General features: G+C 44.0%; 1 protein-coding gene and 1 long non-coding RNA gene across 7 annotated transcripts; one reads left to right on the top strand and one right to left on the bottom strand.

The window, feature by feature from the left end:
- Positions 1–8,135: 8,135 nt before the first annotated feature.
- Positions 8,136–13,064, top strand: tmem17 (transmembrane protein 17). Of its 3 annotated transcripts, none has more exons than XM_046349023.1 (6): positions 8,138–8,383; positions 8,595–8,698; positions 8,800–8,913; positions 10,222–10,365; positions 10,934–11,064; positions 12,146–13,064. In XM_046349023.1, exons 1-5 carry the CDS (start codon positions 8,269–8,271, stop codon positions 11,030–11,032), a joined length of 576 nt encoding a protein of 191 aa, XP_046204979.1. In that variant the 5' UTR covers positions 8,138–8,268; the 3' UTR covers positions 11,033–11,064; positions 12,146–13,064. The 3 variants fall into 3 exon arrangements, with proteins under 3 accessions (XP_046204973.1, XP_046204979.1, XP_046204989.1); XM_046349033.1 differs by having other exon boundaries at positions 8,140–8,383; positions 12,212–13,064; XM_046349017.1 differs by lacking the exon at positions 12,146–13,064 and having other exon boundaries at positions 8,136–8,383; positions 10,934–11,264.
- LOC124035559 lies at positions 10,941–17,658 on the bottom strand. 4 transcript variants are annotated; one of them, XR_006838770.1, is made up of 10 exons: positions 17,392–17,658; positions 15,652–15,759; positions 15,387–15,528; positions 15,063–15,253; positions 14,761–14,900; positions 13,894–14,577; positions 13,573–13,649; positions 12,918–12,945; positions 12,483–12,624; positions 10,941–12,344 (listed from the first exon to the last, which is right to left on the bottom strand). It is a non-coding gene; the product is annotated as an uncharacterized LOC124035559 (long non-coding RNA). The 4 variants fall into 4 exon arrangements; XR_006838768.1 differs by having other exon boundaries at positions 13,894–14,900; XR_006838767.1 differs by having other exon boundaries at positions 10,941–12,347; positions 13,894–14,900.
- Positions 17,659–17,675: the final 17 nt, after the last annotated feature.

Raw genomic sequence — 17,675 nt, forward strand, 5'->3', positions numbered from 1 at the left:
AGGGTTAGCTAAAATTCAAACAAAAATATGTTTTCTACTTTTGACGTAAATTTGACAAAAGATGGATACCATCTAGACATGACCACCTAGGATAGCCGGCTGCATGCATACATTCCAGTTGGATGCAGACAATGATGTGTATACGCATCATTGGACGCAGATGACATTATGTAAAGTAAATAATATGGCCATCTGCCGGACGGTTGGGCTAGGACGAAGAGGTCAGTAACTCATCAAATGTGATACAACAATACAATATCTACATTTGTAGATATATCTGTGCAGTATGTTTGTTATGTTTGTGTATGGTTCTCATGACTTAAGATTGGGTGTTGAGGGACCACTTGTCACATTGTCCAAGGTGTGTTTGTGTTTTGATAAACAATGCGTTCTGTCCAGATAAAGATGGTGATACAGCATTGAAACAGACCTACCGCTGGCCAAATGTCTCTTTGTTTTCCTGTCCAACAGGAGTGTATCCCTCATACCACCCTCAAATCATCCCTCAGACAATAACTACTTTACTTTAATTGGCTACTTGAGCAAAACTGAAATGTAATATAACCTATTCTAGGAGCCTATTGTTTGTGTATGATCTTTATTCATTGTTCACTTGTTTTCCAGCCATGTCGGATACAGGCAGGGATGACCTTCAGCAAGTAAAACACAGGGCCTCGAAAGTAATTTGAACATCACAGATATTCAAAATTCAAAAGGAACTCACACTTCTGAGGTATCTAACATCACAAATATACATTCCCACTATGCCCATGATAAAGATAACTACATTACTTTAGTTGGCTACTTTGAGCAAAACCTGTATGTAATATAACTTATTCTGGGGGCCTAGTGTGTCTGTATGAACTATGTGGAATATTTTTGGATCATTGGCTTCCCTGAAAACAGGTACTGAAAATAGGAGCAATATGAGTCTGTCAGAGGTCGCTGGATGTGGATGATGATGGAGTCCTTGGTGGTCCACACAATGAAGAAGCAGGTGTCCCTCCCAGTGATGTGGAGCTGACCTTGGACTTGGTGCCAGTATGGATGGTCTTCACAGGGTCAGTAAGACCCTCTTTCCTTGATATAGAACTCCTTTGACCTCACTGCCTCTTCAATGGTAAGGTCCCTTGCACCATAGGGACACTTGACCTCCACCACTGCTGTGGTGCCCACCAGACCATCCGGTGAGGCACTAAGGATCCCAGACCCTTTGACCCAAAGAACATCCATCCCTGTAGCCATTTTGAATTCCTTGATGCCCTCCTCTTCGTTATCTGTGCCCCACATTACAGACAACACCCAATCCAACAACTGTCATCTGAGGACCCTTTTTAGCAGCGACGGAGTAAAGCATTTGGCACTAACCACTGCTCCATAATTGCTGGCTATCATCCTCCCTCTCCTCATGGTGTGCCAGTTGGGGTTGGTGCGCTGTCCAACTCAACCGACAGTGGCATGCCAGCCAGGGTGCCTGCGTGCCCCAGGTGCCTTTGTTTTTTAATGTCTGGTACAGACAGGGATGACAGGGAGGGTAGTTATTTTTCTGGCGCAGGTTCAAGGAGACATGCCATTGCAATGAACCTGCCCCGGAGACAGTTCCTTTGCCTCTGAAAATCATCCTCTGTGGGCTCCAGGAACAGAGGGTTGCAGTCTTCAGCCGGGTACATGTCCTCCACTGACTGCACCTGGTTGGGCATGGCTGGCTTCCTCCACATGCATTCCACCACCGTAACGTCGATATTGTGAACTGCCAAAATATGCTGCATGGCTACACTCATGAGCTCCACGAAAGCATTTGCATGTAGTAGAGAATCCCCTGGTCACCTGCCAAGAGGAAGGATGTTAAGTGCCACATGTCTTTCAATCCATGACTTTGAACACCTTGAAATGCATTTGTTGTAAGAAATGTGCTATATAAATAAAGTTTGATTTGATTGATGCCATTACAGCTGTAGAATATTTAGTAAACTGTAATTTTCACGAAGACAAGACAAGTGCAGTTTTTCCATTTAATTTAATTGACTTACAGTGCATTCAGAAAGTATTCAGACCCCTTGACTATATGCACATTTTGTTACGTCACAACCTTATTCTAAAATGGAATAAATGTTTTTTCCCCTCATCAATATACACACAATATTCCATAATGACAAAGAAAAAACACGTTTAAAAAAAAAAACGGAAATATCACATTTACATACGTATTCAGACCCTTTACTCAGTACTTGTTGAAGAACCTTTGGCAGCGATTACAGCCTCGAGTCTTCTGGGGTATGATGCTACAAGCTTGGCACACCTATATTTGGGATGTTTCTCCCATTCTTCTCTGCAGATCCTCTCAAGCTCTGTCAGGTTGGGTGGGGAGCGTTGCTACACAACTATTTTCAGGACTCTCCAGAGATGTTCGATCAGGTTCAAGTCCGGGCTCTGGCTGGGCCACTCAAGGACATTCAGAGACTTGTCCCGAAGCCACTCCTGCATTGTCTTAGCTGTGTGCTTAGTCTCGTTGTCCTGTTGGAAGGTGAACCTTCGCCCCTGTCTGAGGTCCTGAGCGCTCTGGAGCAGGTTTTCATCAAGGATCTCTCTGTACTTTGCTCTGATCATCTTTCCCTCGATCCTGACTAGTCTCCTAGTCCTTGTCTCTGAAAAACATCCTCACAGCATGATGCTGCCACTACAATGCCTCACAGTAGGGATGGTACCAGGCATCCAGATGTGATGCTTGGCATTCAGGTCAAAGAGTTCAGTATTGGTTTCATCAGACCAGAGAATCTTGTTTAGCTGACTTTTGGCAAACTCCAAGTGGGCTGTCATGTGCCTTTTACTGAGGAGGGGCTTCCGTCTGGCCACTCTACCATAAAGGCCTTATGGGTGGAGTGCTGCAGAGATGGTTGTCCTTCCGGAAGGTTCTCCCATCTCCACAAAGGAACTCTAGAGTTTGGGTTCTTGGTCACTTCCCTGACCAAGGCCCGTTTCGCCGGATTGCTCAGTTTAACCTGGCTGCCAACTCCAAGATGGTGTCTTGGTGTTTCCAAACTTCTTCCATTTAAAAATGATGGAGACCATTGCTTGGTGTGCCATTCCAAATAATGTCCAATCAACTGAATTTACCACAGGTGGACTCCAATCAAGTTGTAGAAACATCTCAAGGATGGTCAATGAAAATTGGATGCACATAAGCTCAATTTTGAGTCTCATAGCAAAGGGTCTGAATACTTAGGTAAATAAGGTATTTCTGTTTTTTATTATTAATACATTTGCAAAATGTCTAAAAACCTGTTTTTGCTTGTAATTATGGGGTATTGTGTGTAGATTGATGAGGGAACAAATGTATTTAATCAATTTTAGAATAAGGCTTTTAGCGTAACAAAATGTGGAAAAAGTCAAGGGGTCTGAATACTTTCCAAATGCACTGTATCAATCAATTAGTGCCCTCAAACTCAACTCTGGACCTTGAAGCCAGTTCCACTGCATTTTCTCATTGTTTCTCACACAGGTGGGTGCATTAAATTATCAGGTAGAAAGGAAAACCAGCAGGCGCCAGACCTCGTATGGTAAGTGTTGAGTACCCCTGATATAGTGGGAAGGATCCTATAAATCAAGACTGTGTGAATGCATGTACCACTCTGAATAAACAAATATTGTCTTTGAAGATTTTTCTCTGGTTATGCAACTACAATACAGGCTGGATGTCTAAACAAATTCAATTCTGAATGTCAATAGATTTTTTGATTCATTCTCATCAATGACGACATTCTAGAACTGAGTTATAACTCATCGAAGTCTGGTATCCGGGGTAATCTGGTTAATGATTATATGATTGATTAAGTGTCTCTTTCCTTGTAGAATGTTGACGGCTGTATAGAACACATTGTATTGCTAATATGCTCAAACTCAACTTAATAGCTACAGTCACCGACACAAGATAGACTTTATCCCTCGTGCTGGCCCTGACAAAACCGGCAAATTGTTCCTTACTATAGCTGCACTTCTCCACATGGCCAGACTTATTGTGGTCTTTAATGCTCTTTTGCTCTACTTTGAAAAATTCCATGTCTGAAATAGACACCAAAGTCGACATACTGTAAAAACAATTATCTAGGCTAAGTGATACAAAAATAACTTTTGATCTGCTGCTCTGCTAACTAGCTGAATCGTAGTCAGTGGCTAGCAAAGACAGAGAAAGGGGACGGACGAAGTTCAACATTTTATTCAATTCATTTTAATACAGCAAATGGATTCATCATGGATTGGGTACAGGTCTCTCAGATGAACGGTAGCTGACAGTGTCGGCTAGAGATGACTTGCAGGAGCTTCCTGCAGGAATTTGTAGTCTTGCTGAGGTCTTCTCTGTTGCTAATTAGCGTTTTGTAAATTGAGGCGAATATATTGCTAAAACTCAATTTGTCAGACAGAGAATTACATGGTTATGAAAACATCACAACAAGGTAAGCCTAAACCAAACACTTACTTAATTTGAAGTGTTTGTATAATTCACTATGTGAAAAATGAATGGTGGATAGAGAATGGAAACATTTCCGTGTTTGACCGCTAGGTTTTATGGGTATTATGACATGTCCACTATGGCGGACTATTGCCACGTTCAAAACAACTGGGAACTCAATATTCTCATACTTCCGAATTCAGTGCATTCAAAACAACTCGGAACTCGATTTGAACAGTCACTCAACTCGGGAACTAGGGCCTCTTTCTAGAGCTCCGACTTTCCGTCCTGAAGATCACTTCTTCTTATTGTTTGGTGTAACGGTGTTGGCATTAATTACATGTGCATTCCACCACCTACTGTACAGGTGGATATTAAGGATCCAAAAAGGGTAAAAAATAAATAAAAATCCATACAAACTATCATTAACAAAATGTTAATTAAAGTAAATCAGACTGCTTTTCTGTTTTAATAAGGCCCCTTCACAGGCTGAGAAGGATCCTGTGATGGCGGGACATTTCCTGGCGACAGTAGTCCTTGTAGTGCTTCTGCCATTAAATCTTGGGAGGCCCAAAAACTTCTCAGCTGCAGATATAATGATGTCCAGCTTCTTGGACACTTGTGCAGTACAATTAATAACTGTGGCTATACATGCTACAAAATCCACATTCTTCACAATAAGTGTATCCAGATCACTTGATATTTAACATTTGCAACTAGTTGTGATGCATCCACCACCATGTCTTCTTCAGAACTTTGGCCTCCTTTCCCTTCAACTCTCTTCACCGCCTCCACATAGGAGATTTGCTGTACAGCCCTGATCCTTGACCCCTCAACCTCTTTCACCCTAACAGGGCACTCAGGAAATTCCGAAATATGAACTCCACCACAGTTGCAACATTTTACATTCACAGACTCATCAATAACATATTCCTTCCGTCTACAAACACTTGACACATGGCCAAACTTTTTACACTTCTTGCATTGCATCGGGTTTTGCACGAACGCTCTTACGGCGTATCTTATATATCCAAACTTTACATATGGTAGTAAATACTCATCAACCATCAAATATACAGATAAATGTTTCTATTTTTTCTCATTCTCCACACTTGTCAAGCAACGTGCATGAATTACTCCTGTAATTTTTAGCCTACGATATTGATTATCAATGTCCGACGGGACACCAGAGATAACACCTTTTACCGGGGCTCTGCTCTGAAAATCACAGCTGTTCACTTCATGCTTCAACAATTCCGCGAGCCACAATGCACACTCCTTTTGCTCTTCAGATACACACGATATCAACACCATACCATTTCTGGTTACTTTGACTGCATCCACTTTTCCCAACACCTTCTTCACCATCCTTCAAAATAAAATAAAATAATAAACATCCTTATCCAAACGTTGTCCAACAATCAATGATTCATTAGACTCATTTTCCACAACAATTTGTGCCCTTTTTGTTCCATTCTTGGACTGTTGTCCACTCATCTTACTCGCTAACTGTACTTGACGTGCTTTCAGCTTCAAACGACCCTTCTGCTTCCTCCATCTCTTCTTCTTCGATGAGGTTTAATGGCGGTTGGCATCCAATAAATGTTGCATTACCACCACCTTCCTTATACTTTGCTTGAAAAAAATACAAAAAGAATATAGCAATAAACACAACAAATACCCAACCATCTAACACTACACGAGGACAACAGCCTGAAAGGATGGGACACCACCACTTAACACACCCTGTAACTCTTCTGATGTCTCACACACCCAAATACCTCTCTGCAGCTGCCACCATAACCTCTTTTTTCTGCAACTTACGTTCCATCCCTGCAGTACAGTTCATAACCATTGTTATAAAGACCAAAAATGAAATCTTACTGAAACATGTATCACTTGTTGGTTTATTCCTTTGTATTGGTACATATCTACTATTCACACCACTCCTCTCAGGATCCTTCCCCCTGTACTGGTACAGATCTACTACTCACATCACTCCTCTCAGTATCCTTCCCCCTGTACTGGTACAGATCTACTACATGCACCACTCCTCTCAGGATCCTTCCCCCTGTACTGGTACAGATCTACTATTCACACCACTCCTCTCAGGATCCTTCCCCCTGTACTGGTACAGATCTACTACACGCACCACTCCTCCCAGGATCCTTCCCCCTGTACTGGTACAGATCTACTACACGCCCCCTCCTCCCAGGATCCTTCCCCCTGTACTGGTACAGATCTACTACACGCACCACTCCTCTCAGGATCCTTCCCCCTTGCCCCATCTTCATCGACTTTCTTCACTGCCTCAGCATATGACAACTTCTGCACTACTCTAACCCTGGAAACCTCAACCTGCATCTCTCACACAGGATATTTCTGATCCCCAGCCCTATAGGCACCTCTACAATTAACACAGACCACTACTTTCCCCAATGCTACATATTCCTTTGTCTCATGCCCTTCTCACACCTAGGAACCTCCCTCCTACACACTGCTGCCACATGCTCATAAGCTTGACACATGTAACAACGTAATGTATTTGGCACAAAAGCTCGTAGAGGATAACTTATTTTTCCTAACATAATTTTGTCGGGCGAAGACTCAACATCAAAACTCAAAAGAACAGATAATGACTCTTGTGTTTCTCCACACACGCCACTCTGTCTGCGTCGCCCCAGACGACGAGCATCATAAACACAGAGAATCTTCCCCTTCAGTCGGTCAGCTTTCACATTTACCACTAACCCAGTAATCACTTCTTTCAATGGCGCCCTTTTCTTGTAGACAGAACAATTCACATCTCTTGCCCCCATTCGTTAAACACGGAGCACATGCTCCCTCTGACCAGCAGAAACACAAACAATTATCAGAAGACCACTTCTGGTTTCCCTCGCCGATTCTACAGCACAGAAGTATATTTTCATTCACCCTGAAGCCCCAAATGGATCAGCCAAAAATATCCCCTCCATTCCTCCTCCGTATTCCAAGTGTAATTCTCCTTATGATAACACTGCACTTCTCTTGACATACATCTTGTTCTTGCCTTGTCAAGGAACACCATTTAACCGGCTGTCACAATCTCCGTACAATCAGCACGACCCCTTGGGATGTAGCGCTCAACAGTGCATTCCACTTGTAAAGCAGTTGCTTCTTCTTGATGTTCTTCTTTTCTTCCGCCATCTCCCTACCCTGAAGATCACTGACTTCATGATTTGACCAACAAAAAAAATTATCCAGTTATTTTGAACTCGCCCCCCCCCCCCCCCAAAAATGGATTATGTAAAAGTGCAAAACAATCTGAGACCTTGGCTAAATTAAATGTTTTATTTGATTTATTCAACCTTTATTTAACTAGGCAAGTCAGTTAAGAACACATTCTTATTTACAATGACGGTCTACCCTGGCCAAACCCGGACGATGCTGGGCCAAATTGTGCTTCGCCTTATGGGACTCCCAATCACGGTTGGTTGTGATACAGCCTGGAATCGAACCAGGGTCTGTAGTGACACCTCTAGGACTGAGATGCAGTGCCTTAGACCGCTGCACTACAGAAAGTTACATGACTGTCTTGATAAGTAGATTTACAGAGATTTGGGAAATTGTGGAGGTCTGCTGAATCAGTCATCATTTCGATATCAATGTATGACCACTGGTCATGAAGGAAAAGAAACCATGAAAGCAGACACATTTGGGTCGCGAGATTTTGGGCAGAACGCGAGATGTTCTATGTGACCAAGGGAACCGTGTTTTGTTGCTGGCAGGCATGACTTTCTAAACCGCTGTCTTGCTAGCACAGGAGTATCTTTGCAATTCGCATGGAGCTTCCAGAACCGATCAGAAGACGTTTAGGACACTTTTCCAGAACTGTGTTTGTTGATCAGAGTCGTACTCAACCATCTCCCGAAGATCATGTCACGTTTTTGGGGCACAGTGAGTGGAAACTTGCATGGATTGGTAACTGAAACGCTAGCTAGCGCTTGTCTCAGCTAGCTAAACAAGCCATTGTCAGCCCATTATCCATAGGCACCAGGCAGATATTATTTACATCTGTTGGCCCGGCCGTGTATAGGTTATATACTAATTAGTTTACTAGCAAGTATGATACGGAAAGAACGTGAACTCTATTGTTTTACGTTCCCAGACAGTGAGGTTGTCTCCAGTCTGCCTCTCCAGATGTCACTGTTCTTCAACATGTGTTTTTTCCCACTGTGGTGGATCAGCGAGGTGGTGATGCTGCACCTCAAGGTAACTCACCTCTAGAATTTAGATGCACTCATACTTTATGTATCTAACTGTAACCAGTATCTAAATAAACCCCTTTGCCTTTTCCCCCCATATTGGTTCAGTATCCAGCCCTTCCTGACTACTATAAGTTCATCCTCATCACCATCCTCATCCTGATGACTCTTGTAGAGGCTATCAGACTCTACCTAGGCTATGCAGGAAATTTGCAAGAGAAGGTACACACACACACTTTCACTGTATCCTTAATTATTAAAGGGCGACTGTACTTCCTGATTTGGCCTCATTAAGTTATTTTTGTGGCCATGACTGAATTCAAAAGTGGGTTGGTTTCAGGGTATGGTTTGATAGAGTGGGTATAATTTGTGGAATGTTCCAACAGGAATCTGTTGGAAAAACCTTGTAAAGTACAAGGATTCCAACAAACAACGCATACAAAGTAGCATGATCAATTCATCTAGCTAACTAGGTGCCGAATAGGCATCAACTCACCACGTAGCTTATTCTTAATGTTTGTCCATAGGCAACAAGAGTGAGGACAGACATTTTTTGGAGTAAAGGTGGTGAGTGAAAAAAAACGTAATTACATTGCCCACTCCCTACCCAGTATCTTAATCTGCCACGATAAAACTTCATATGTGTTGTTTTTGGCAACCTTGTTATTTACAACGTTTTTGGAAAAGATTCCTGTTGGGACGGTCCACAAATTATACCCACCCGGTTTAATATGGGTGTCTCGTGTGTGTTAGGCAAATTATTAAGTCAATTAGCTTCATCCAGCTGGTGTGCAACCCTGGCAAAATTGGTTTGGATGGCCGTGCTTCTACATCATCATTGCTTGCAGTTTGGGGTTTAGGCTGGGTTTCTGTATAGCACTTTGTGACATCGGCTGATGTAAAAAAGGCTTTATATATACATTTAATTGATTGATTTGATAGCCTATTTCTGGGGCTAGTTAGGGACTGTCAATAAATTACTAATGTAAATGAGACGATGTTCATGTTGCACACCTTTTTAGTTCTCATTAAATGCTTTCAATATTTGTATATGAATTTCTACAATTTATAGTTGGAGTCTTTGAAATTAGGAGCTACTGGAATTTTAACATATTGTGTAATTTACAGATAGTCCCTAACTAGCCGCATCGGTATATCCAAAGTCAACCCAAATTTATCACAGGCATTACGATTGGGTCGCTGCACTTCAAATTGATGATTATTTGTGAGCATGTGGGCAGGTTTGAGACAAACCCAACTTTCATTTACGTTTTGATGTAGTTGCGACCACAAGTCTCACAAAACTATTTTTTTGGACGAGACCGACATTATGGCCAACATGATCCTATTTACATTATGTAGTTCATTTTGACAGTAGACCTATATCAATACCACAGGCTGTTTTCTAAATGAGAAGTTGTTTTTCGTGGGCAGTTGCACTTTAAGCCACCTCTGGGGTTGGCCCATGCTTGGAAAACATCTCAGAGAACGGGTCTTGGGTGATTGTTTACGGTCTCTCTCTCATGACAGGTCCCTGAGCTGGCTGGTTTCTGGCTCCTGAGTCTCCTGCTGCAGTTTCCTTTGATTCTGTTTCAGCTCTTCAACCAAGCCATTCTGATCCAACCTCTGGAGAGAGGGGTTCACTTCATTCTGGCCCTGTTCATACTCACACAGGTGAGGTTGCATGCCTGTTGCCTGTTCCTACCATGGTAACTAGATTAGTGTCCAATTTGACCACATTGGGGTAATTTAAACCCTGGTTTATTTTCTCTGTTGTGTATAAAGGTTGTGTGTCTGGGGCCTCCCGAGTGGCGCAGCGGTCTAAGGCACTGCATCGTGGTGCTTGAGGCGTCACTACAGACCCGGGTTAGATCCCAGGCTGTGTTACAGCCGTCCGCGATCGGGAGACCCATGAGGCAGTGCACAATTGGCCCAGCGCCATCTGGGTTAGGGGAGGGTTTGTCCCATCGCGCTTTTGTGGCGGGACGTGCGCATGCACACTGACTTCGGTCGCCAGCTGTTTGGTGCAGCTGGCTTCCAGGTTAAGCAAGCAATGTGTCAAGAAGCAGTGCGGCTTGGCAGGGTCGTGTTTCGGAGTACGCATGGTTCTCGACCTTTGCCTCTCCGAGTTCGTATGGGAGTTGCAGCGATGGGACAAGACTCTAACTACCAATTGGATATCCTAGAGAAAAGGGGTTTAAAAAAAAAAAGTATGTTCTAACAAAGTCTCTTTCTCTCTTAGGCCCTCTCTGGCTTTGTGGCTCTACGTGGGATGGTCAGACACACAGAGAGCCACTTCCACCTCAGACAGTTTGATGGGGTTCAGGAGCTGAGGGCCTGACTGGTCTGCTGAGCTGACATGCAGAGACAGAGGTACTCGGGTGTAAATCTCCTATTGATGTTGATTATGAGAAATTTGAGTTGCTTAAGTGTATCTCAAGTTAGAATTCAGCTTTGTGTTTTCAGTGGACCATGTTCAGACATTAGCACAATGTGTTTTGTGCCTTGAATGATCATTTTTAGGGGTTGTTGTACAGATGTGAAGACATTAAAGGTTTGGGTTTTTAGACGTATCTGTTTCACAATGTTTCTGCTACAATAACACTAAGACTGAATTTTGAGAATGTAGTTTTCTAACAGATAATTTACTGCATAGATAGTGATTCAATCTGATTATGCCTTCAATCGATAAGCGGAAAATAAATCATTGACACTGAAATGTATACAAAATATTATAAAGTTAAAATAGGTTCACAGCGACATGAAGACTCAATAAGAAAGGCACACAATCAAGGCAAAAAATAAATGTAATTTCTATAGCCATCTGAAAGGCAATGTGCTGTACATGTTAAGGCACATTCACACTGCACCTTAGACCAGGACTAAGAGCAGTGTTTGACTTGCAGGAGCTCACATTTAATTGGATATATCCATGCTAATAATATTGTTGCGTGTTTTTGCTAGGATCAGAAAGTTGATGTCTCGTTTGTGCACAGCATTCTCTGTACAGGGGTAAGATCGAATTTCAAAAGTGAAACATGGTTTCCCATGGCGGATAGGCAGATATACTAACCATCACTGTTGGAAATCAAATGCAAGGCAAGTAGAAGCAAAAGGAAGTGCTGTTAATAGATGTTTAATGGCTTATAACTTTGGTTGTGTGTTAATTGCTTATAATGCTGGTCGCGTGTTTGTCCGTTAACCAGGGCTTTGGAATGCAAGTGTGAATCCTTAGCCCAGGGCTAACAAATGCTGAAACTGGCTAAGCTATCTCAGGGCCAGTCAAGCCTGGTGCTAAGCTATCCCGGGGCTAATAACAATGCAGTGTGAAAATACCTTTATTGTCCCATGGTCAAAATAGTTGCAGAATCTCCCTCTAGTCTCCATCCATCTTCAAGGGTTCATGTCAGCAGTCTGTCATATTTGCCCATGTGTTTCCCTGCCTGGTTCTTAGCTCAAAAGGTGTTTTATTGCGAGGAGGGGCAGACCCTGACAGTCTGGCGACCATCCTCTCCTCCAGGTCTGCTTCGGCCCGTCTCCCATTGGATTGGAACCTGGAGGTCTTGGCCAGGCTGAGTTTCTGGAGCCTACGTAGACTCTCACTTTGGGGGTCGAGGACATCTGTGGTAAAATGCCCATTTCCTCTTCAAGGTCTGCTGGTCCAACCCGAGAAGAATGTTACCATTCAGAGTAGACGCATTCCAAAATAAGCTCTGAATGTAGTTTTTAGAAGTACTATTTGCTAATACAAAGAACAATGCAAAAAAAGGGGTGGCATACACTTTTAGTACCTGTGGTTGTTGTTCAGACTCGCTGCTGCTGCATCTCCACCAGACACACGCCTGCCTGCTCCCCTTCCCCCCCAGCGGCTCTCTCTGAGGGGCCCTTCCTCTAATCTAAGCCACTGTCTGGTCTCCCCATGGACAGTCATGGCTACAGAGAAGAGAGGGAGGAAAAGGGGGTTATTAACTGGGGCAGGACAACAGCAGGAGATCTATCTGGACTCATTCCCAGATATAGAAAAAAATAAAAACATACACATCTGTTGTATATGTACTGTGATATATTGTGTATACCAACATATACTCTGTACAGCATAAAATGACACACTAGAAAGTCCATATGGCTGTTGTGGAGAGGACAGTAACTTATGTGCCTCAGTCCTATGTGTTCACTCATAAATGCAGTCAACTGGATATTTTACTGCTATGTTTTTCTGTAGTTACCCATGTCTGTGGAGGCTGCCTGCTTCACCTGAAAGATGAGTGATAAGACTGTATTAATACTAATTCAACATCTCTGATTTTGCAACATTTGGAACGTTCGATTTACCATCTGTTAAACTGGGGTGGAAAATAAAGCCCCCGACTTTACTCCTGATTGCATTTCTGTATCATACTACTTTTATACTTGTTCATACAAATATTATGTTAGTGAACACCTAAGTTCATATTGGGTGTGTTCTTCATTTCAATATTGTACCACCCATTCTATTTCTATGCTCAAACCAGGGGAGGCTGGCGGGAGCTATAGGAGGACAGGCTCATTGTACTGGCTGAAATGGAATTAATGGAATGGTATCAAACATGTGAAAACATGTTTGACTCCCTTCCATTCCATCCATTACAATGAGCCTGTCCTATAGCTCCTCCTCTGGCTCAAACCCAACCTATCATCTCAGTGTTGGTTTTGTGATCAGGGCTGAAGGGCATGGGCTGCTGCTGCATAACAGGCATGGAGAGGCCGCGTTGCTCTATGGCCGTGACGGATAGGGGCAACTGCTGAGGGGCTGACCGTGGAGGCTGGGAGGTGAAGTCATAAAATTGGTGAAGTCATAAAACAAAATCCATTCCTAATGATAAGGTTCTATCCTCCACACACCTGTGATAGGTGGCTGAGTAGGGTGAGCACGAGCCCCACTCAACAGGTATGCAGCCCTCAGCCTCCAGGTATTCATTCTGGAACACAGTTAATGCTGACCATCACACTGGCACAAAACAGTGGTCATCACTTGTTCATGCCTTAAGTTTGATGAGGTGGGAATGTTCAGAGTGCATCAACCTACTAAGAACATGTTTGGGAGGTCAAGGCCTAGGTTGTTGTAAAACACCCTGAGATTAATGTACATGTAACAGTATTTTAGTAACACTGCAAACTATCAAGATGCAGTAGGGCTTGAAAAGGAAAATTGGCAGCCATTACCTTCTCTGACTCCTCCTGCCAGAGGGTCACATGGCCTATGACACCCAGTGGTGGGATGGGGGATCCAGGAGTGTACTGTCTTTAGAAATGAGGTTCTGGGGTAATGCACAAGCCACAATCAGTCTAAACAAATGAGGAAGAGTGAGCTTCTCTCTCATCCATACCTTCTCTCTCTCTTCTCTCTGACCACAGCTACCGTTGGCCAAGATTTTCTTTAACACAATGGGATTCGAACCTTGTCATTGACGTTCTTGCTCATCATGGGAGGGAAGATTCTCTCATGGAGCCATTGTGTGGCATCATCGCGGTTGGTACAGCCGCACAAGAAGACATTGTTCTTACAACTATGACTGTGAAAATCAATACAGCACCACATCTCTCTCAGCCATCAGTTTTGGGTGCAATGACAACAACAAGGACAGATGGGAAACCATAGCAACAAGGTCAGAGAAGGCAGACTGAACTTAAACCTCTCCGCGGGTTAGAGAGGCATGACTCTCTCACATCTGTTTGAGTATCCTCCCACTTCCCCCCTCTCGCCTATTGACCATGTTCCTGGTGTGCCAGACGCAGGGGAAGGAATCCCTCAGCAGAGTCTTGTAGTTCCTGTTCAGGTCCCTGCCGGCCAGAGATCAGTAGTAGATCCCCAACCACCACCCCGTCTGGGTTCAGCATAGGCATCACCTGCAGGTCCGCAAGGGAGCAACACAACAATTAACATCATGGGGTCTCTTTATGATGCGTTTCTAATTCTGAATGGAAAACGTACAATTATCCCACATAGCAATCAAACACATAACTGAAATACTTGGTTATTTTCAAAGATAAAAAAGCCAAAAGTGCATAAGCGACTTTAAACACAAAGACCTCCCTCAGCTGCCTGGTGTCGTCCGACTCCCAGCAGGAAGTCCAAGAATCCCTGCATCAACCAGGAGCTGTTGTTCTCCCCGGGTTGCACCCCGGCCGTCACAACCACCACCTGCTTGGCACTCCTCTCTGCGACGTCACTGTCAGCACATGTACAACGTTGCCGGTGGGAGTAGGTGTTAAGGGTAGCAGTGGGCCAGATAGGTGTCTGTCATAGGGGAACTGGCAGGGAACTGAGGGATTTGATGTTTGTGGTGGTGTTGTTGTCCTGCTCAGCCTTATGATGCTGGTTGTGGTAGTACCTGATGTTTGAGGCAGTCCGGTGCCAGCCCTCCCTTCTCCCAGGCGGCTATCTCAGAGTAGAGCATGGACCTCATGCCTGTGCAGTACAGACGGCTAGCCTTCATGTTTCTGACCCAGAAGTACTCTCCACTGCGTGTGCTTGGTGGTGTACATATCAGTGTGCAGGGTGAGCTTGTAGTTATGGACACCGCTGTGTAAGGGGGAGGGGGGTAGAAAGAGAGTGAGAAGGAAAGATTATTGCCTAAACACAGTGACCCCTGTCTGCAACTTAGCAACAATCGGTAAAGTGTAAAAACACACTGATACAGGCTCCATAGACTCACACTTGAACTGCCTTCTGCAGGTTGCCACTCTCGAAGCGTGACTCAAAGGACTGGTCCTGATGCGTGGCACAGGAGGTGGAGCTCTTGATGAGCCCCCAGCTCCCCCCCACGTGAGAGCAGGTGAAGTAGGAGGTTTTTGTGGCTAAACAGGGGAAAGAATACAAAAAGGAGGAAGAAGGACAGGTGAGAGAGGTAACACTGAGAAAATGAAATCTGCGAAGGGCAGCGCTGTGACAAGGGGACCTTACTGACACATTAGGGTTACCTGAGTCAATGAAGTAGACCACGTTCCCCTTCTCCATCCCAACAGGTACTGGTGACCTGTCATGGCCCGGGGACTGGTAGAACGGCTCTGGGTCCGGAGGGTCTCACTCTAGAACACGGCAATATATTTCCGTAACAACATTCCAATTTAGATTCACACTATGTAATAGTTTAGCACTTGGAGTCCATTCAGACTCATAACTCTGTACTGTATGCCTCTGGATCGTTCTGTACAGTGTAGAGGTCAAAACAACATTGGGTGTTTGTTACAGCAAACAGTTCAGTGGTATGTACCTATGTACATTACCTATGTCCAAGGACCCTGCCTATGTCCAAGGACCCTGCCTATGTCCAAGGACCCTGCCTATGTCCAAGGACCCTGCCTATGTCCAAGGATCCTGCCTATGTCCAAGGATCCTGCCTATGTCCAAGGACCCTGCCTATGTCCAAGGACCCTGCCTATGTCCAAGGACCCTGCCTATGTCCAAGGACCCTGCCTATGTCCAAGGATCCTGCCTGTCCAAGGATCCTGCCTGTCCAAGGACCCTGCCTATGTCCAAGGACCCTGCCTATGTCCAAGGACCCTGCCTATGTCCAAGGATTCTGCCTATGTCCAAGGACCCTGCCTATGTCCAAGGATCCTGCCTATGTCCAAGGATCCTGCCTATGTCCAAGGATCCTGCCTATGTCCAAGGACCCTGCCTATGTCCAAGGACCCTGCCTATGTCCAAGGATCCTGCCTGTCCAAGGAACCTGGGACTAAACACAGGGGCGTAGCCAGATTTTTTGGGGGTGGATAGGCCTAGAAAAATTTGGATAGGCATTTTTCAACTTGTTTATTACATTTATTTTGCGATGTGCACCGTATATTATTTCGTAATACAATCGTTTTATACTTGTGCATAGTACTTAGAGCAATCTCTGTTACTAGTCCAACACTCTAACCACTAGGCTACCCTGCCGCCCCATGTCATTAGAAGTGTGACAATGATCCTTAACAGAGAGTTTATATTAGGGAAAATATCATCAGGGCAGCTGTCAAGTACAGGAGGAGGAAAAGTCACTCTTTCGACTCAACTACTGAATAAAAACAGTGAATTCAGTAACCTCAATTGATATTGCATAATGATCGCATGTGGTCTTCAGCTGCTCTTTAAGGCCGCAGGTTTGGGATTATTTGGAAAAGGTGGCTGCCGCTCGCATGATTCCATGTGTCTCCTTGAAATCTTGAGTTTAACTCGGTAATCTGTCTGTCGAGAATATTGTTCCAAAATTGCCTCAGGTCACGGTCACTCTTGATGCTGGATGTTTTCCCTAATGAAGTTGTGACTACACTGTCTGCCAATTTTATAGGCAGTTTTCGCTGCCGTGATGCGCTCACGTCCCAATGACTAATATCATGCTTAATAATATCTTCAAATAGCTTGAGAACTTTATCAAAGTCTCCCCCTGAGTTATCTCTGAACGTAGAAAACCTGCTTTTGAGGATTTAAATTAAACCAATACAGTCAGTCACAGATAATGTAGAGTTTTGTATTGCCTTCATAGCAACATCACTAGTGTCAAACAATTTACTAAACGTGACTAACAGGAATAAAACCTTATTGTTCTGGATTTGATGTAAGAGGGCATCGGCTTCTAATTTGGTTTGTCCACAAGCCTCTGATTTTGAACTCCACCGTACACCTGTGGATCTTTCTAGCTCGATATACGGTCTATCGGGATGCAACTCTTTCTGTACCTTTATGAATCCAGCATGTCTGTGGGATCCACTCAGAAACGTGTGTAGCTGGTTTACTGTGTCAAAAGAAGTACTGACATGTCCCGACACTTGTGCCGCGGTGCACAGATCCAAATTCAAACGGTGGGAGTTGCAATGCACATATACCGCTTGCTTAAATGTTTGCTTTAGTAGGACATGTACCCCTCCCCTCATCTGTTTCCTGACATGGCTGAAGCGTCATCGAAACAAAAACCCACAAGGAGTGGGATCCCAAACTGTTATAGACCTATATCCATCCTGCC

The sequence above is a fragment of the Oncorhynchus gorbuscha genome, linkage group LG01 (genome assembly GCF_021184085.1).
Source record: "Oncorhynchus gorbuscha isolate QuinsamMale2020 ecotype Even-year linkage group LG01, OgorEven_v1.0, whole genome shotgun sequence".
Lineage (NCBI taxonomy): Eukaryota > Metazoa > Chordata > Actinopteri > Salmoniformes > Salmonidae > Oncorhynchus > Oncorhynchus gorbuscha.